At 34.6% G+C, this 20,410-nt stretch overlaps 1 protein-coding gene across 1 annotated transcript; it reads left to right on the top strand.

Annotated features, from left to right (window-relative positions):
- Nucleotides 1-10,915: 10,915 nt before the first annotated feature.
- Nucleotides 10,916-11,289, top strand: LOC129006528 (elongin-C-like). Its single transcript, XM_054436237.2, has one exon. The coding sequence runs from the start codon at nucleotides 10,942-10,944 to the stop codon at nucleotides 11,287-11,289; it is 348 nt and encodes a 115-aa protein (XP_054292212.1). The 5' UTR covers nucleotides 10,916-10,941.
- The last annotated feature ends 9,121 nt before the right edge of the window (nucleotides 11,290-20,410 follow it).

The raw sequence follows: 20,410 nt of genomic DNA on the forward strand, positions 1-20,410 counted from the left end.
TTTGAAGAGAAACTCAGAGAAATTCATTGTATCTTACATTAGGTAAGAAAAAGCCATGAAAAGAGGAATTAATCAGAGTGGACTATTGTACCTTGATCTTTTCCTTGTGGGCAATCGGGCCACAAAATCCAGAAGAGGGGAGCTGAAGCCTGACTGGCCAGCCACACAGAACTTCGTGAAGATCCCTGCAGAGGCTACAACACAAACAAACAAAGGCATAAAGAAGCCAAATTCACTCAAGAGTATGATGGCCTGTGAGGACATTAAAGAAACCCAGAACCAGATAGTTATTCAAGTGGTGAAAACAGATTTCATTCAGGAACAATTACAGTTGGGGAAAATACTTCAGTAGCATATGAGAAAGGAAAATAAATCTTGGGTACCCGAAACTCATACAGCCAAGGGGAAAAGTTAAGCTGGGAACTGGGTCACGCAAACGCAAGCTTGCCTCCCCCTTTTGGTTTCTAAATAAGATGGCTACAAGATGAAAAGCTACACACCTCCCCGAAATATTTTGCCTACAAGGAAATTGCTAGTGAGCTCCAAGATCTTTACCCTAAGGTGTTTCTGTTAAAATTTCACCGTGACAATGTAAGTTGATAGCTTATCTCTACAGATGCAGTCACCCCTGCCCTCTTGACACAAATGCATATCTGATCGTTGCCCTGCCCCATTTTGTCTATCTTGTCTTATATAAAAATGCAGATTCTCTGCATTTTTACTCTGTTCCATTTGCCTATGTCATCTTACGTGTAAAAAAAAAAAATGCAGATTCACTGGGCCAGACAAAGGCATGAACGACTATTTTTTCCCTACCGCCCTTACATGAAAATTGTATACTTCTCAATATCCCACCCTTTCCCCTTTAAATTGGGAGCCCTCAAAATTATATTCAGAGAAAGGCCTATACTTGTCTCCCGGGTGTGCATCCTTAACTTTAGCAAACAAACCTCCTAAAATAATTGAGACTTGTCTCATCATTTTTCTTGATTGACACATAGAACGGGGATCAATTCCAAATATATCAGGAACAAGTGGGGGCTGGGTGCAGTGGCTTGTGCCTGTAATCCCAACACTTTGGGAGCCAAGGCAGGAGGATTGCTTGAGTTCAAGAGTTCAAGACCAGCCTGGGCAAGATAGCAAGACCCTGTCTCTACATTTCTTTTTATTATTATTATTAGCTGGGCACATCCCTGTGGACTCAGCTACTCAGAAGGCTGAGGTGCAAGGATGGCTTGAACCCCAGAGGTTGAGGCTTGAGGCTATTCTGAAGCATAAAAATGCCACTGCATTTCAGCCTGGGCAACAGAGAGAGACTCCATCTCATAAATTAAAAAAAAAGAAAAGAAGTGGGAATTCACAGCCAAGGAGCAGGTTGAGGAATGGTTGGTAGACAGAAAATTACTATTGCAACAGAGTAGGAAGAACCTTGTTAAATTAACCTAACAGGATTCTCATTGAAGGCAGGCCAGGGTGATCACATGTCACCTGGGGCATGGTGAGGGATAAGGAATTGGATCAGATATTAAAGGTGATCAGATGTCAAGGATGGGGAGTTCTCTCAATCTGAGGTAACAGGATTCTTGCTTCAAGTGGGCTAGGGAAGCTTAGCAAGCACAAAGCCCAAGTGAAGGCCTAGTGGAGAACAGGGCTCAGAGAAGTCAGACTAAAGTCTAGTCAAGGAGAGACGATTTGTTGCTGAAAGCCCAAGTGAAGGCCTAGTGGAGAACAGGGCTCAGAGAAGTCAGACTAAAGTCTAGTCAAGGAGAGACGATTTGTTGCTGACAAGTAGTGCAAACAAAAGAGGACATAGGGGCACAAGAATTGTTGATGACAGCCTCTCCAATGAGGGCAATTCCAACTTCAAAATAGAGACTTTGTTATAAGAACGTTAAAAAGAAAAGCCTTATGCAAATATGCATCTATTAACAATTATATACAACAAATATATAGCTGTATATTTCAGTTATTTATTTATTTATTTTTCTAGCAGAAGCAACACGTTTCTGGGCTTTAAAGCTCTGTGGATTATACACATTTAAACAAATACCCTCATTAAAAACTCAAATTTCAGAAGCTCTTTGCAAAGAGGACCAGTGCCTCTTTGAATATTTCATAGACTATAATAAACTGGCTCAGATTTCCTTGGCTGGTTGAAAGGTTCTGAAGAAAAAAGAAAGGAAAAAACATATTCAATGAAAGTGTTAAATATCCTCCAATATCTGGAGCTAGCAACTTCTCGGCATGGGTTGAGCTGAATTTCAAAACCATTGTCATTCCTAAGACAACCTGTAGTTTTAAATGACTAGGTTGTCAGCCTTTAAGTTTTCTGCATTTGCCTTTTCTGCTTTAGTGAATAGTAACAATTACATTGCAAACAGCATGTTATTTCCAACTGTTTTTTGACAGAAATCTTTGTGTTACAAATATTGCAAACTTGAGTTCATTTGCATGATTCATTTTTTATGTAAATCTTAAGGATGGAGTTTTTCTTTTAAGACTTCAATAAATTTGGTCTTTAAAATAGTATTGATTTGTCTTTCTTACACACACAAACATACTTGCTAAGCACAAGTATTAAGGGTTTGTATAGATTTGGAAACAATTTTTAACATACAGTTGTTAGGTTCATATAGCAAGACTTTTTAATAGCTGGAATTCACTGTTTGGGGGAAGGGAAATGATGCATTTGGAAAAAGGAACCAGGGAAATTATATATTTTTTTTTGGTTTTTTGTTTTTTTTCAAAGAACTTGTTCCAACACCCTCAAACTGAAAAAGAATAGATTGGATTTTCTTATATGTAATCAACTGAAAATGTCATTTCTGGTTTAGAAAGACGATAGAATTTCTGTGTTATGCAGTGCAACGGGCTTGGGGATAGCACAGGATGACCCAGACCCTTGAAGATGTTTATCTTTCAAGCTGATTTAAACATTTAACAACTACCCAGTCTTTGAAGATCTAAGGAAAAACCAGTAGGATTAAAGCCTATGTTCCAACGTTTTAAGATAACTTTAAATATCTAAAGTAGCACAAAGGCATTGTTTATTAATTATATCTAGCTTTTGTAGAATATATGTAGTAACATATTTATAGCAATTTATCCATATATATGTATGTGTGTATATACATATATGTGTATATATGTGTGTGTGTATGTGTATATATGTTTACTGAACACTAGATATGCAGAAGGCATTGATCTTTGCAGAGAGGAATAAGTGAATGATAGCTACAAATGTTTCAGCCCTTGATGAAGAGATTTTAACATTTCCCTTAGATTGGCTAAACTTGAGACAGGTGTGTTCATGACTACACTCCCATGACCTACTTTTTTGTAGAAGATTGACTTTAGAAAACTCATAATTGTAACTTCTTTCTCTGCCTCTTTGAGGTGTAAATCTTCTCTAAGACTCTTGAAGTTTTATAACCCAGGAATGTCTTTCTCAAGGACCTGGGAGCCATTTTTTGAAATGTAATCATTGAAGTGGATAGTGCCTCTGTCTCTTTATGGGAGGGAAGGTTTAATACGTGACCATTAGCAAAGAGTTGTCCTAAGTACATTGACTAACCTCTCCCCTAACTTCCTCTTGGACCTTTGCACTAGCTCATCCCGGTGCTTAAAAATCCTCCAGTCCAGGCTTTGGTTTGCTTGGCAGAGATTAGTTCAATCTCTATCCCCTATTGCCATAGTTTTGAATACAGTCTTCCTTGCCTGTTTAAATCTGTCTGGTACAGGTTTTTGTTTGTTTATTTTTCATCCTCAAGGAATATAAAATCTAGAGAAGTAAAAGTCACAGTTAACTTAACACAAGAGCCTTCAGTTAGTTAATACAGGAAAAATCACCCAGGCAGTCACAAAAGAGAGATTTCACTTTGTAATCACAGATACAAAGCCTTCACAATAAACATCTAAACTATACAAATGACTTGAAATGTAATGCATCCAAATTCATTTATTTTTATTTTGTTAAATATACCTATTTTTTGCTAATATGATTTAACAGGACTATGATCCATTTACAATTATAGTAGTGAGAATGCATAAAATTGTGAAAAGTTAATAAATACCTAAACAATACCATTTAAATCAACAGCATTTGTCCTCAATGTTTTTCTTTGTGAATTCTTTTTACCTAAATTCTAAAATTAAATTTTGCTGAGTGTTTTCAAAATGTCAACTCCCTGATCATTCAAATTTGCCCTTTTCATTTTATCTCTATAGAATTGGCTGCCAAATCCTATTGTTTCTTAGATAATCCTTTCTTCTCCTTAACTATTAATATTACCATTGTTGAATACCAAAAACCACCAGCAACTATAATGTTTACTATAAATGTGAATGTTATACTATCCAACTGTATACGTTAATGTGCCTTTATTATTTTAAGACATTCTTAAATAGATGAAGTTGTAAATAACTTCGTTTCCAGGATCTCTGCAAAATTCATTTACCTAATCAACAAACAACTTTAAGAAGCTCTCAGGCCAATAGATTTCTTAACGAAGATCATCAAAAAACTTTGTACTTTACAGGAGTGTTTTAAAACCCTCACTGCCTTCATCCATTAATTCCAGGCTATTATGTTCATAATCTATACTCAAGCTCTATCAGCCCCCAACACCACTTACAGACCTGTTTACCAGCACCCTGCCCAAGACAACGTCTTAAATATCTATTTCTCTCCTTCCTCTCAGATGCTACTAAGAATCTTACCAAGGTAGTGGCCTCTCTTAAAGCAGTCAGCAATAAACTTACCTTTGCTTTATCAATGTATTGTTTTGATGGTCTTTTGAAGGAGTCAGCAGTTGATACCACTAAAGACCAGGCCTTTCAGTGCCTTCCTATCCTGGATTGCTGTTGTAGCCACTTAGCTAACCCCTCATCTGCAGCCTTTCATCTCTTTAGGGTATTCTGCACACCCTAGCTAGACATCTTGTGCAAGAAATTGGGAGGACATTAACCACCAGATAAAATCCAATTTCTACTGTCTGACCTGAAATATATCCCAAGTTCCCTTTCAGCTTTACTGTCTATCATTCCCAGTAGTCAAACTCAATTTTAACCAGAAGGGCCAATTCAATTTTCTCTCTCTGTCTTCCTCCACCTCATTTTCTGATGTTTCTACACAATTTGCTCTCAATCCCTATTTGTATAAATACTACTCAAATTTTAAACATTGTTCAATTCACATTTCAACTAATAAATCCCTTATTTTATCTGTTTGTCTTTTCTGTGGTCTGAATTCTCTACTGTTTTGAAAGTCTTGTGTACAAATCATTGTTGCCACACAGTTGGCCCTTAACTTCTAACTGCCTTGGACATTTTACTTCTATTTCTCCTGACTGATTGCTTGCAGGAATGAATTAGGCTATATATTGCTTTTTAATTTCCTATGACAAACTAGCAATTGACTTTTTGACCTTTGCCTGCTCACACCTTCAGTATCTTCCAGTTCTCTCTGGTGGAACTCTTGGTGGCAGCCATACATAGAGGATATAGCTCAAGATTGACCTCCAGAGCTAGTGATGGTCTCTGACCTACTTGTCATGCAAGTCAATGTTATCAAATCCATGAATGATACAGAAGGATGTAACTTCAAAGCGTATTATTTATGTATCTTTTCAGACATTCTAATGAACTTTTTTAGCTGTTATATACAGTAAACTAAATGAATTTAAAGTGAACAATGTGATAACTTTGGGTATATTCATACATCTTGAAACCATCATAATCTATTACCATAATAAACACAATGAACATTTCCACCACACTGAAAATTTCCTCATGCCCCTTTGCAACCTATTTCTACTTCTTCTCCTCATCCTCATGCAGCCATTGATTTCTTTTCTGTAACTATAGATTGGTTTGCATTTTCTAGAATTTAATACAAATGAAATCAAAGAGCATGCACCTTTGAGAAGGAAGGGCTAACTTCTTTCACTCAGCATAATTATTTTGAATTTTATCCATATCATTGCATGTATCTGTAGTTCATTTCTTTATATCGCTAAGTAGATATTTATAAATATAGAAGTTTTACCATTCACTTGCTGATGGACACTTGTATTATTTCCTGTGTTGAGCTATTTTAATTAAAGCTGTTATGAACATTCTTGGGAAAGGCTTTTTATGAACATATGATTTCATTTCTCTCAGTCAAACAACTAGAATTGTTTGGCTGAATCACATAGTAGATATATGTTTAACTTTTTAAGGAATCAACAAATTATTTTCCAAAGTGGTTGTGTCATTTTCATTCCCACCAGTAAAATATAAATGTTCTGGTTCTTCTAAATTCTCATCAACATTTCGTTGGGCCACAGTTTTCATTTTAGCCATTCCAATTGATGTGTATGTAGTGTTATTGCATTGTGGTTTTAATTTGCATTTCTTTGGCCACCAATGAGCTGAACATCTTTACAAGCATTCATTTTCAACTCGTCTTTTTTAGTCTCTTTCTGTATAGGACTTTTACATTTCTTAATTGAATTGTTGGTGTTTTCATTACTGAGTTTTGGGAGTTTTGTGTATATTTTGGACATAAGATCTTTTTGATCACATGTGAATGTGATTTGCAAAACTTTGTTCTACTCTTTACCTTGACTTTTTTATTCCCTTTGGAGTACCATTGAAAACACAGATACTCTAATTTTGATAAAGTACAATTTGCCATTCTTTTCTTTTATAGAACATACTTTGGGCATTGTACTTAGAAATTTAGCCTTACCCAAAGTAATGTAGATTCTTTTCTCCTATGTTTTTCTTTTACAAGTTTTATACATTTAGATTTTCTTTTTGGGTCTAGGGTCCATTCAGAATCAACTTCTGTATGTGGTGCTACGTATAGATCAAAGTCATTTTTTTTTTTTTATGTAAGGATATCCAAAATTTCTGGCACCATTTGTTGAAAATACTATCCATTTTTCTACTGAGATGAGTTTGTATCTTTGTCAAAAGTCAATTTACCATATATGTGTAGGTCTATTTCTAAACTCTCTATGCTGTTCCATTGATCTGTGTATTACTCTTTATACCAATAACACATTCTCCTGATTACTGCAGCTTCATAATAAGTCTTAAAGTCAGGTAGTGTGTATTTCTTCCTACTTCATTCTTCTTTTTCGAATTTGTGTTGGCTATTCTATGCTATTTGCATTACTATATAAACCTTAGAATTGCCTTGTCAAATTCTTAAAAGAGAAACTTGCTGGTATTATGATTATTATCACATTGAATTGATATATCGCTTTGGAGAGAGCTGATAACAGATTGAGTTTTCTAACCTGCGAACACAATCTTTCTCTCTATTTGTTTAAATCATCATTATTTTCTTTCAGCAAGGCTTTTAGATTTTAGTACACAGGCCTTATACATCTTCATCATATTTATTCCAAAGCTTCTTATTTTAAAATTCTATTTGGGATAGTATTTTTTACTTTGATTTCCAAATGTTTATTGCTAGTATATAGAAATACAATTAATTATGTATATCCATGTTCTATATTCTGACCGTGATAAATACACTTAAGTCTTGTAGCTTTTCCCCCTTCAAACTGGATATCTTCAATTTTTCTTCAAGTCTGATTGTACTGGCTAAAATGAGAATTGGTGAGAGTTCCTTGTTCCTGATGTTAGAAAATAAGCATTTAGTATTTCACCATTAAGTGTATTGATAGGAGTATATTTTTTATAGATTGTCTTTATTCGGTTAAAAAATTCTACTACTCTTAGTTTGCTGAGAGTTTTTATGAAAAGCAGACATTGGATTTTGTCAAATGATTTCTCTGATCTCTTGAAATATTTACATGGATGTTCCTTCTTAATCTATTAACATGGTGAATACATTAATAGATTTTTTTAGTGTATTTGTATTATTTATACATCCTACCTGGTCATGATGTGTTATCATTTTGACTTATTGTTTGATTTGATACACTATGATTTTGTTTAGAATTTTTGCATCTATGTTCACGACAGATACTTGTCTGCACTTTTTTTTTTCTATTGATATGCTTTGTGTCTCAGAGTAATGCTGGCTTTATCGAATACATTCAGAAATACTATGTTCTCAATTTTCAGGGAGGGTTTGTGCAGAATTGGTCTTTTCCCTAAAAGTTCAGTAGCATTCAAAAGTGCAACCAACTGAGTCTCAAATTTTGTTGTTGAAAAGGTTTTGAAGTACAAATTTAACTTCTTTAATACACATGGGGGCTATTGTGGATCTCTATCTCTTGATAAAGCTTTTGTAGTTTAAGACTTTCAAGAAATTTTCTCATCTATGTTGTGAAAGAACAACTCTAACATGAACTTGTTCATAATATTTAATAATTATCTTTTTTAAAAATATATCTATCAGCTCTGTGGTGATGGCACTACTCTTATTACTGATACTGTTAATTTGTCTATTCTTTCTGGGTTCCTGCAGAGAAGTTAATCATTTTTATTGCTGTTATCAAAGAGCTATCTTTTGGTTTCATATATTTTGTTTATTGTTTTGCTGTTTTCTATTTAATTAACTTCTGCTCTATATTGACTATTTCCTTCTCCTTATTTTGGATATAATTTACATTGGCTTTTAGTTCCAATTTGTCCTTAGGTAGAAACTGAGAATATTGCTTTGAAACTTTTTTTTCCCTACATGTTTTGTTTTCATTTGTATTGACTTCAAAATACTTTCTAATCTCTATTTTTGTTTTTTAATTTACATTTAAATTATTTAGAAGTATGTTATTTAGCTTCCAAACATTTGGGGTTTTCAAGTATTTTTTTAATTATTATTTCTTGTTTAATTTCATTGTGGTCTGATAATACGTTTTGTATGATTTAAGTACCTTATGTTTACCGAGACTTGTCTTCTGGCCTAGACTATTTTGTTTTTAGTAATTGTTCCGCTAATATCTGGAAAAAGATACTGATTCCTGTATTCTGTTATTTTGGGGTGGAATATTCTGAAAGTGTCAACTGGGTCAACTTGGTTGAATATTGTTTGAGCCTTCATTATTCTCACCTATATCCTGCACACATAATTCTATCAAATATTGAGAGTGGGGTATTAAAATCCCTGACTTTAATTGTATATATTTCTATGTCTCTTTGTAGTTTTATCAGTTTTTACTGAATGGCTTGTAAAACTCTGTTATTAGGTGCATAACCATTTAGAATTATTTTGTCCTTTAGATGAATTGACACCTTCATCATGTTGAAATTTATCCTTGAATTACTCTGGAATTTATTTCTCTGATATTAATAGAATTATCTCTGCTTTCTTTTCATAGGTTATTTTTTGGTATATTTTTTCTTACCCTTTTACTTTCAACCTATTCATGCCTTTACATGTAAAGTCAGTTTTTAATGAGGACTTGCTTTTTATGCTATATGACAATTTCTGCCCTTTAGTTGGGGTATAGAGAGCGCATCATATAATTATTGATAAAGTTGGAATTACTTTTTTCTGTTGGTTTTAATTTTCCTCTCTTTTTTTTCTTTTCTGTTGGCCTTCCTTTGAATTAATTTAATATTTTTTGTAATTGCATTTCATTTCACTTGTTGCCACATTAGCTACAACTCTTTGTTGTGTTATGTTAGTGGTTACTTTTGGATTTGTATAATATGTAATTCATTCCTCACATTCTACATTCATGTTATATCATATCACTTCTCATGTAAGAATCCCAGGAAAACATACGTCCATTTCTATCTTCCTATTCTTCGAACTAGTCTTACCATCAATATACTTCTACACGTTATAAATCAAATAATTATCTTTATTCTTAATTTTTTTCTGAATACACAAACACAAGTGGAAATAATTATCATTTTTGACTTAAAGAGTTCATTCTCTCTCTTTTTAAAAAGTAGGCTTATTTTTAAAGAAGTTTTAGGTTCACAGCAATATTAGCAGAAAATGCAGAGCTCCCACATACATGCATAACTTCCTTCATTATTAACATCCCCTGCACGGTAACACATTTCTTATTATTGATGAGCCTACATTTACACATTGTCGTTACCCAATGTCCATAGCTTACATTAGGATTCACTGTACATTCTATGGATTTGAGAAATATGTAATGACATAGATCCCCCAAACTAGCATCATATAGGATAATTCCACTGCCCTAAAAAATCTTCTGTGCTGTGTCTCTTCATCCTTCCTTCCACACTATCCCCTTGCAACCACAGATGTTTATATTATCTCCATAGTTCTGCATTTTCCAGAATGTCATATACTTGGAGTCATACAATACATATCCTCTTCAGATTACCTTATTTTACTTAGTGATAGCATTTAAGACATTCCTCCATGTATTTTCATGCCTTGATAGCTCATTTATTTTTACCACTGAATAATATTACATTGTCTGGATGTACCACAGTTTGTTAATCCACCTACTGAAGGAGATCTTGTTTGCTTCCAAGTTTTAGCAATGATGAAGAAACCTGCTGTAAACATTTATGTGTAGTTTTTTGTGTGGACATAAGTTTTCAACTCATGTGAGAAAATACCAAGGAGCACAATTACTGGATCATATGACAAGAGTGTATTTAGTTTTGTGAGAAGCTGAAAACTGTCTTTTGAAGTGGCTGTCACAGTTGCATTCCCACCAGCAGTGAGTGAGAGTTCCTGTTGCTCCACATCATCACCAGCATTTGGTGTTGTCAGAGTTTCAGATTTTTGCCATTGTAATCTTTTGTAATTGTATCTCACTGTCATTTTAATCTGCAAATCCCTAATGATGTATGATGTTGAACATCTTCTCATATGCTTATCTGCCATCAGTATATATTCTTTGATGAGATGTCTGTTCAGTTCTTTTGTCCAAATATTTTTGCCCAAATATATTTACCCAAATATTTGGGCTGCAAGTGGTTGCAGGGCTGATGAGAAACCACTGAAGCTCCTGGGGAAGCAAAGTAGAATTTCATAAGAACAAAATGGATGGAGAGGAGAAAACCTTTGGTGGCTGTGAAGGCCCTGATGCGATGTATGTGAAGTTGATATCATCTGATGGCCATGAATTTATTGTAAAAAGGGAACATGCATTAACATCAGGCACAATAAAAGCCACATTGAGTGGCCCAGGTCAATTTGCTGTGAGTGAAACCAGTGAGGTCAATTTTAGAGAGATACCTTCGCGTGCGCTATCAAAAGTATGCACGTATTTTACGTATAAAGTTCGCTACCCTAACAGCTCCACCAAGGTTCCGGAGCTCCCAATTGCACCTGAAATTGCACTAGAACTGTTAATGGATGTGAGCTTCCTAGATTGTGAAATAAAATAAATTATAATAAACTGTTAACTCTTTTCAGTATTTAATACCTGTAGTTCAGTTAGTAATTTTTTCATATCTAGCATGTTGCCTGTATGCAGTTGAACTATACAAAGTTCATTGCAAAACAGATTATCTTCTGTTTTTTGCATAGCAATCAAAGTTGAAATTTGTTTGCTACATCGACAAATTAAGGATATTTCCACAAACTGAGAAATAAAGATGCCAATTTGTAAAAAAAAAAAATAATAATAATCATAAAGATAGTTATTTATATTTACCAATATGATGACTAATTCTGGTTCTATGCATTTCTTTGTAAAGATCTATTATTTCCCTCTCAAATTATTTTCTTTTAGCTCTTCTATGTGTAACAAATACTTATTTTATCTTTATCTCCAAATGATATATTTATTAGTTATGGAAATCTAGGCTGACATCTTTTTTTGTTTGTTTTAGTCATTTCAGTAATTTAGTTTTGTGGCTGTACTTTCTGGCATTATTTCTGAAAAAAAAAAAGTGTGCTGTCATTCTGATCTTTGTTAGGTGAATCATTCAGATTTTCAATCTAGGAGATGATTGTTTTTATTAACTTTGGAAATTTGTGCACCATTTCTTCAAATATTTTTCCTAGGTCAGCCCTTTTTCCTTTTTCCTGACACATTCTAGTTAAACTGCTTGAAGTTGTCTCACAGACGATGATGTTCTGTTTATTTTTTAGTCTTTTTTTCTTTCTGTATTTTATTTTATACAGTTATGATAGCTATATCTTCAAATTACAAATCTTATCCACTATAATGCATGATATACTATTAATTGCCCCAATAGTAATAATAACTATTTTAATGTCATTATCTACTTAAGACCTGTGTCTTTTTTTTTTTTTCTTTTTGAGACAGAGTCATTCTGTCACCTAGGCTGGAGTGCAGGTGGAGCTATCACAGCCACCACCTGGAGCTCCTGGGGTCGATTCTCAACCTCAGCCTTCAGAGCATCTGGGACTACAGGCACCTGCCAACATAACTGGTTAATTTTTATTTTTTTGTACAGATAGGGTCTCACTATGTTGCCAAGGCTGGTCTCAAAATCCTGGGCTCAAGCGATCCTCCCACCTCAGCCTACCAAAGCACAGGGATTACAGGAATGAACCACCATGCCCAGCCTTACCCTGTCCTTCCTGAGTTGGTTTTGATGGCCTAGTATTTCTGTTAATCATATTTTTCTGCTTAGTTGCATGTCTAGTACACTTTCATTGAAATTTACTGATTGTGTGCTAGATATTTTTGTATTCTTACAAGTTTTCTTAAGCATTTTTGGCTGGGTGTGGTGGCTCATGCCTGTAATCCCAGCACTTTGGGAGGCTGAGGTGGGCAGATCACTTGAGGTCAGGGGTTCGAGGCCAGCCTGGCCAACATGGTGAAACCCCGTCTCTACTAAAAACACAAAAATTAGCTGGGCATTGTGGCACGTGCCTGTAGTCCCAGCTACTCATTAGGCTGAGGCAGGAGAATCACTTCAACCCAGGAGGCAGAGGTTGCTGTTAGCCGAGATAGTGCCACTCTACTCCAACCCAGGTGACAAAGCACGACTCCGTCTCAAAATAAGTATTCTTAAGCATTTTAGAGTGATTCAGTTTTACTGGGAAATTGATCCTTTCGAGACTTGCTTTTACAAGTTTGTTAAGTGGAACCAGAGCAGTGTTTAGTCTGAAGTTAACTTCCCCACCACCCAGGCAAAGCTCTTCCAAGTGTTCTGTGCGATACTCTGAATTATGAAGTTTCTCACATTAACTAGTGGGAAAAGGAACGATTACCAGCCATGACTAAACCCCAAGGATTGCTCCTTCTCTTTTTAATGATACTTTTTGCAACCTCAGTACGTGTGCCCAAATGTATGCATTGATCAGTACTCAGCTGAAGGCGTGAAGGAGATCAACTGCAGATCTTCACATCTCTGTGTGTGCAGCATTACCATTCTTTCTTGTGAATTGTGGATATTTCTATAACCAGAATTTTTGCTTTATCTCAGAGAGCTCTGGGCTCTACAGTGCTTCCCCTTCTTATGTCATAACAAAAACTCTCCCTTGGCCATCAGCTGTGGAGACTGAAGACTCCTCCCATGAGGTTTTGTGTCTCTCATGAATCATTGTCTTTTGTTGCCTGATGTCCAATTTTGTTAAAATATATTTTTTTAAATGCTTACATTTTATCTGGTTTTTTTTTCATTGTTTCTGGTGGGAACTTAAATTCTGGCCTGTTGAAAGCATAAGTGTCTGCCTTTTAGTTTAAGAGCCAATTCATATTGTATTTCTGATATTCTATGGGAATTGTCTTGTTCAGGGTTGTACAGAGTTTGGACATTGATGGAAATAAAAAAAATTGCAACACCTTTACGTTCAGACTGTAACAGCTGTAATTCAGTCACCTATTCTTTTTTAAATGAGCATTTATATGTGAGTGTAAAAATTATTTTAAGTAAAATTCATGTACTTGTTTTTCTCTTTTTAGATGTCACACTTTGAAAACAATAATTTACCAATAGGTCGGTGCAATAATAACAATTTTACTGAAGAGTATATTAGTCGCCCTTCTTTTGTGGAGCAGTTTTGATGAAGTCCTCTCTCAAGACAGTCATGATTTTTGAAGCCTTTTCTGAGATCTTGTCCAGTGTGTAATATTAAAATGTGCCTTCATTGCTCGTTTGTATCATCTTATACCACATAAAATTTTTCTTTGCCATAACAACCCTAATATATTTTTAACTTACGTCTAGGTCTGTGTGAAACAAATAATTCCAAAATTTTATTCTTTTAAACTACTAAAAATTCCCAATATTTATATTATTATGGGGACTTGTAATATATATATATATACAGTAAAAATATGGGAGAGTTCAGTAATTACAATGTCAATGCCCCCAAATACATTCTAATAATTAAAAAGTAAAAAGCAAACCCAACCTTCTTTCCATTTAACAGATACTCAATTAATGCAGAATAGCAATCAACTTTTATGAGCATCTTGATCACAAAGCTGCTTCACTTCTTACCAAATCAGCTTCACTGATTCATTATATTTTTCCTGTCTCTGGCCTGCCTGCCTGCCCTCCCTCCCTCCATTCCTTCCCTCCCTCCCTCCCTCCATTCCTTCCCTCCCTCCCTCCCTCTCTCCCTCCCTTTCTTCCTCCCTTCCCTCCCTTCTCCTTCCTTCTCCTTCTCCTTCTCCTTCTCCTTCTCCTTCCTTCCTTCCTTCCTTTCCTTCCTTCTTTCCTTCCTTCCTTCCTTCTGCTTGCTTTCATAATATTATTTGGGGAGCACTGGAATAATAGCATTGAGTTATCATGAGCGCTCATGATAAAGTAGTACGTAGTACATTTGCATTCTAACATAAATACAAGTGGTATGAAACCTTCAGAGACTTAGTTGAGATGCTTTGTTCCTCTTTGCTTCAACTGACAGTGCAAGGAACAATTTTAGATTTCTGCAGGTTTATGTCTCACAAACATGTACACAGTGAAAAAAATTTAAAGCAATTCTTTAGATAACTGAGACCTTAAAATGCCTACTTCCATCTGACATTTCAAGATAATTTTTTTAAGTTGTAAAAATTGATTTTGCTTAAATTATCTAGATATATGCCTCATCTGCACTCTGCTTTTTGCCCATAAATATAACTTATTTATTTCTCAGGTCTTTTTTCACTCCAGTCAGGTTAAAGTTTTTGAATTGATTTGACTGATGACCTCACATCTATCTTTACATATTTATGTTCAACCAATTATCAGATGCTGAAATGAACTTTGACAAATAAGAAAACTTTTCTCTCTTGAATAGTGGCTGAGCTGTAACAGACTTGTGAATTTAATCAGCCTTAAAAGTAGTATGAGCGTGTGTGTGTGTGTATGTGTGTGTGTGTGCACATGTTGATATATCTATTTAGAGAGTCTCCGGTCTCATACTTTTCTCAGATTTTCATCCACCAAACAGCTTTGTGACACAGATGCTGTTTATCATGTCTTTGCCTTCTCCAAGTTGATGTTAATTTTAGAAGTCAATGAGAAACATGGAAAGCTTAAATTCTTCGTCAAATTAAATGTGGCAAAGAAGACATCAGAATGTTACAAGAGTCTATTGGAAATATATCTGCTCATTGGTTCTTGTATAGTCTTCTTTCTGCAGAGATCTATATTTATGCATGTTCCTTGTTTGCTTCCTTAGAAATCTATAAATTATATCTATATCTGCCGGTCTGACAAATGTATTACCTTATACACCCATGGAGAATTTTATCAGGATAATTTGAATGGCCTGTAGCTATTGAACACAGCTGGTGACAAACCATTTCTTCTGTTATTGATCACAGCATTAAAACCGTTTTCAAAACAGTATTCAAGAAAGCCAGAAAATTGGGTACATTGTGTATCTTCTATTGAAATAAGATACTGTCTGTAGAACAAAAATATACATGTTCTCAGCTTTATAACTGAATTTAAATTTCCGTTAATTAATAAATGCTTTATTATTATGTTTGACTCTGAAGAAATCTTTAAATTTAAGCTTTGAAAAAAGGACTTCATGTCTAAAACACCAAAAGCAACGGCAACAAAAACCAAAATTGACAAATGGGATCTAATTAAACTCAAGAGCTTCTGCACAGCAAAGGAAACTACCATCAGAGTGAACAGGCAACCTACAAAATGGGAGAACATTTTCGCAACCTACTCATCTGACAAAGGGCTAATATCCAGAATCTACAATGAACTCCAACAAATTTACAAGAAAAAAACAAACAACCCCATCAAAAAGTGGGCGAAGGACATGAACAGACACTTCTCAAAAGAAGACATTTATGCAGCCAAAAAACACATGAAAAAATGCTCACCATCACTGGCCATCAGAGAAATGCAAATCAAAACCACAATGAGATACCATCTCACACCAGTTAGAATGGCAATCATTAAAAAGTCAGGAAACAACAGGTGCTGGAGAGGATGTGGAGAAATAGGAACACTTTTACACTGTTGGTGGGACTGTAAACTAGTTCAACCCTTGTGGAAGTCAGTGTGGCGATTCCTCAGGGATCTAGAACTAGAAATTCCATTTGACCCAGCCATCCCATTACTGGGTATATACCCAAAGGACTATAAATCATGCTGCTATAAAGACACATGCACACGTATGTTTATTGCGGCATTATTCACAATAGCAAAGACTTGGAACCAACCCAAATGTCCAACAATGATAGACTGGATTGAGAAAATGTGGCACATATACACCATGGAATACTATGCAGCCATAAAAAATGATGAGTTCACGTCCTTTGTAGGGACATGGATGAAATTGGAAATCATCATTCTCAGTAAACTATCGCAAGAACAAAAAACCAAACACCGCATATTCTCACTCATAGGTGGGAATTGAACAATGAGAACACATGGACACAGGAAGGGGAACATCACACTTTGGGGACTGTTGTGGGGTGGGGGGAGGGGGGAGGGATAGCATTGGGAGATATACCTAATGCTAGATGACGAGTTGGTGGGTGCAGCGCACCAGCATGGCACATGTATACGTATGTAACTTACCTGCACGTTGTGCACATGTACCATAGAGCCTAAAGTATAATAATAATAATAATAATAATAATAATAAAAAAGAAAAAGAAAAAAAGAAAAATAAAATAAAATTATATCACTCAGGGGAATGAAAAGGTTAAATAACTCTTATTCCTAACTTTTCACATTCAAAGTGCAACTATAATTTCAAAGTTTTTTCAGAATTTTAATCTCTACTATGTGTCTAGTACTTTAATATGTAATTTAATCTTCACCAAAAAAAAAATTCATGAGGTAGGTAATCTACTCATGATAGATTCTATCTATCACTATTTTACTGATTAGAAAACTGGATCTTGAATAGAATGAGTATATTGACCAAAATGCATACAGTTGGCAAATGTCAACTAGGACCTTTCTACTAACAAAGTTTTTTTTTTTGTTTTGTATTAATTAGGCAATATGCACTCAGTTATGTAATAGAGGATGATTATATAAATGGAACTCTAATTTGGTAAATTGTTTTTAAAAACTAGGGATTCAAAAATTTCCTAGAGTATCTATTTTCTTTCTCCTCTTCCCTTTTCTGCTCTGTAGTATTTAGTAGTGTATCATTCTAAGAAAATAAAACTAATATACAAGTTCATAATAATGTTCTTCAAGCACCCTATGTAGCAAAAGCCATAAACCCAATTTATTTCAGAGTAGTTTTCAAATCACTATGTTTGAAAAATTGCTGTGTAATTTCAGAATCAACAGCTAACAGACTTGGCTTATAGGTTTTGTTTTTTTCTTATGAGAAGAAATATCATTTAATATCCACCATCAATTGTAACATTGCACGGAGGTTTTAGTAAAATAATTTGCTTTTACTTTCTATTATATTCTTTAGAGTGCCTTAATTGGAATCCCATTATTATCTTTTCATTGAATTTCAGTCCAAGGTAGACCATAAAGGCAGCTAACTGCATTAATAAGAAATACTTTTACTATTTCAAAAGTAAAAATATTTCACTATTTTTGTCTTGAATATGAAGATTAGATATTCTTATAAGAAAAGAAAAAAATACTGAGTGATTTCTTTAATCTTTTTCAATCTTATGACTAATTCTTTGTTTTTTAATTAAATATTCATCTTAGCATTAATGATTCCCTTAAAATAATTATAAAATGTATTTGCTCAGGCCTATCGTATTCTACAATTTCCAACATTACAAATATATTTTTTTATTCATTCATTCATCCATAAAATATTATTTAAAACCTACTGTGTGCCACCTCTTGTGCTAGAATCTAAGGATAAAATGGTAGAACAAAGCAGTGTATTGGCCTGGAAGTTATTAAACAAATAATCATAAAAATGTATTACGATAAATTATGTTAAGTGCTTTGAAGAAAATGTGCAGGAACTTCTAGGAACATGTGTTAAAGAGACCTGATCTGGGGTGGTGAAGTGAGGAAGCTGGAATAGGAAGTCTTCTCTGAAAAAATAATGTTAAAACAGATTTTTAAAAAAGAATGTGTGAATTAGGCAGGGAAGAAGGGAAACAATAAACTAAAAAGCTTTGCACAGCAAAAGTAGCTGTCAGCAGAGTAAACATACAACCCACAGAGTGGGAGAAAATCTTCACAATCTACACATGTGACAAATGACTGATATCCAGAATGTGCAACAAACTCAAACAAATTAGCAAGAAAAAAACAATCCCATCAGAAAGTGGGCTAAGGACATTAATAGACAATTCTCGAAAGAAGATATACAAATGGCAAACAAACATACAAAAAAATGCTCAACATAACAAATGATCAGGGAAATGCAAATCAAAACCACAATGCAATACAACCTTACTTCTGGAAGAATGGTCATAATCAAAAAATTAAAGAATAATCGATGGTGTGGATATAGTGAAAAGGAAACACTTCTATACTGCTGGTCGAATGTAAACTAGTATAACCACTATAAAAAAAACAGCGTGGAGATTCCTTAAAGAACTAAAAGTAGAACTACCATTTGATCCAGCACTTCCACTACTGGGTATCTACCCAGAGGAAAAGCAGTCATTATACGAAAAAGATAGTTGCACATGCATATTTATAGTAACACAATTTGCAATTGCAAAAATGTGGAACCAGCCCAAATGCCCATCAATCAACGAGTAGATAAAGAAACTCTGGTATATTTATGTGTCTGTGTATGTATGTGTGTGTATATATACATATATACATATATATAAAATATGTATAATATATAATTATATATATATAAATACTACTCAGCTATTAAAAGGAAAGAATTAATGGCATTTGCAGCAACCTGGGTGGGATTGGAGACTATTATTCTAAGTGAAGTAACTCAAGAATGGAAAACCAAACATCATATGTTCTACTCCTAAGTGGGAGCTAAGCTATGAGGATGCAAAGGCATAAGAATGATACCATGGATTTGGGGACTCAGGGAAAGGGTGGGAAGAGGGTGAGGGATAAAAGACTACAAATTAGGTTCAGCATATACTGCTTGGGTGGTGGATGCACCAAAATCTCACAAATCACCCCTAAAGAACTTACTGGTGTAATAAATACCACCTGTTCCCCAAAACCCTATGGAAATAAAAAAAATGAAAAAAAAATACAAAAACAGAAGCCCCTGAAGTGAGGAAGAGCATTGCTGGCTTAGAGAGAAAAACACGCAATGAGCCAAGAGAGTGGTTACAGGCGAGATTGCACAGGGCCTGGGGACCATTCTGTTTTGGAGGCTCTATCCCATGAGCACTGGGAAATCACTGAAGGATTATACCTAACTGATATTAAATATTTAGACAGTTCTTTCTTATAAGGAGAACTTCCTCACAAGCTAGAAGAAGAAACACTCCCTTTGGCTGTAAATTTTAAAAGTTGAACATTATAGACTGTATATCCATTTTGGAGTACAATGCTATCTTTCTATAAGGAAATAATAGTTTAGGATGCCCAAAAAGACTAATTACAATATTCATTGTTTGCTAGCATATGGCTTGGTAAGTCTTTACCAAGAGCAATCAGAATTTATCACAGAGCAATCAGAATTGCTCCATGATGGCTATTGAACACACACATTCTAAACTAAATTCTCTACAGATAATCCATTCACTTTGTTCACTGTTACCTTGGGAAATCTGACATTCAGGGAAGTTAGATGGAGAGGCTGATTCTATTCTGAAAGGGTAAGTGTTGAGAATCTGCTGTCTGCAAACACTTAGGCTTTTTTTTCCTCTTCCTTTCCCACTTGTCTTCTATTTCTTTAACATGTCTTCAAATCACGTTTTCCTTGTTCTTTCCTTTTTAAGTTATATTACCTCTATGTTTTTCTATATTTTGGTATGAGTTTTACTTCTTGTTTCACTGTCTTCTCACTATAAGTTTACTTTTATCAAAATATCATTAATACATGCAAATGTAATGATAAAGATATGTTAAAATGTCATTTAGCACCAAAATGTTACAATAAAAAACAAATCAGCCCCTTATTTTCACTTTTCTATCTCATCTTTCCATTCCCCAAATACAAGAACTTTTGACCATTTAAGTGTTTTCTGGGGGAAAC

This window comes from Pongo pygmaeus, chromosome 8 (genome assembly GCF_028885625.2).
Source record: "Pongo pygmaeus isolate AG05252 chromosome 8, NHGRI_mPonPyg2-v2.0_pri, whole genome shotgun sequence".
Taxonomy (NCBI): Eukaryota; Metazoa; Chordata; class Mammalia; order Primates; family Hominidae; genus Pongo; species Pongo pygmaeus.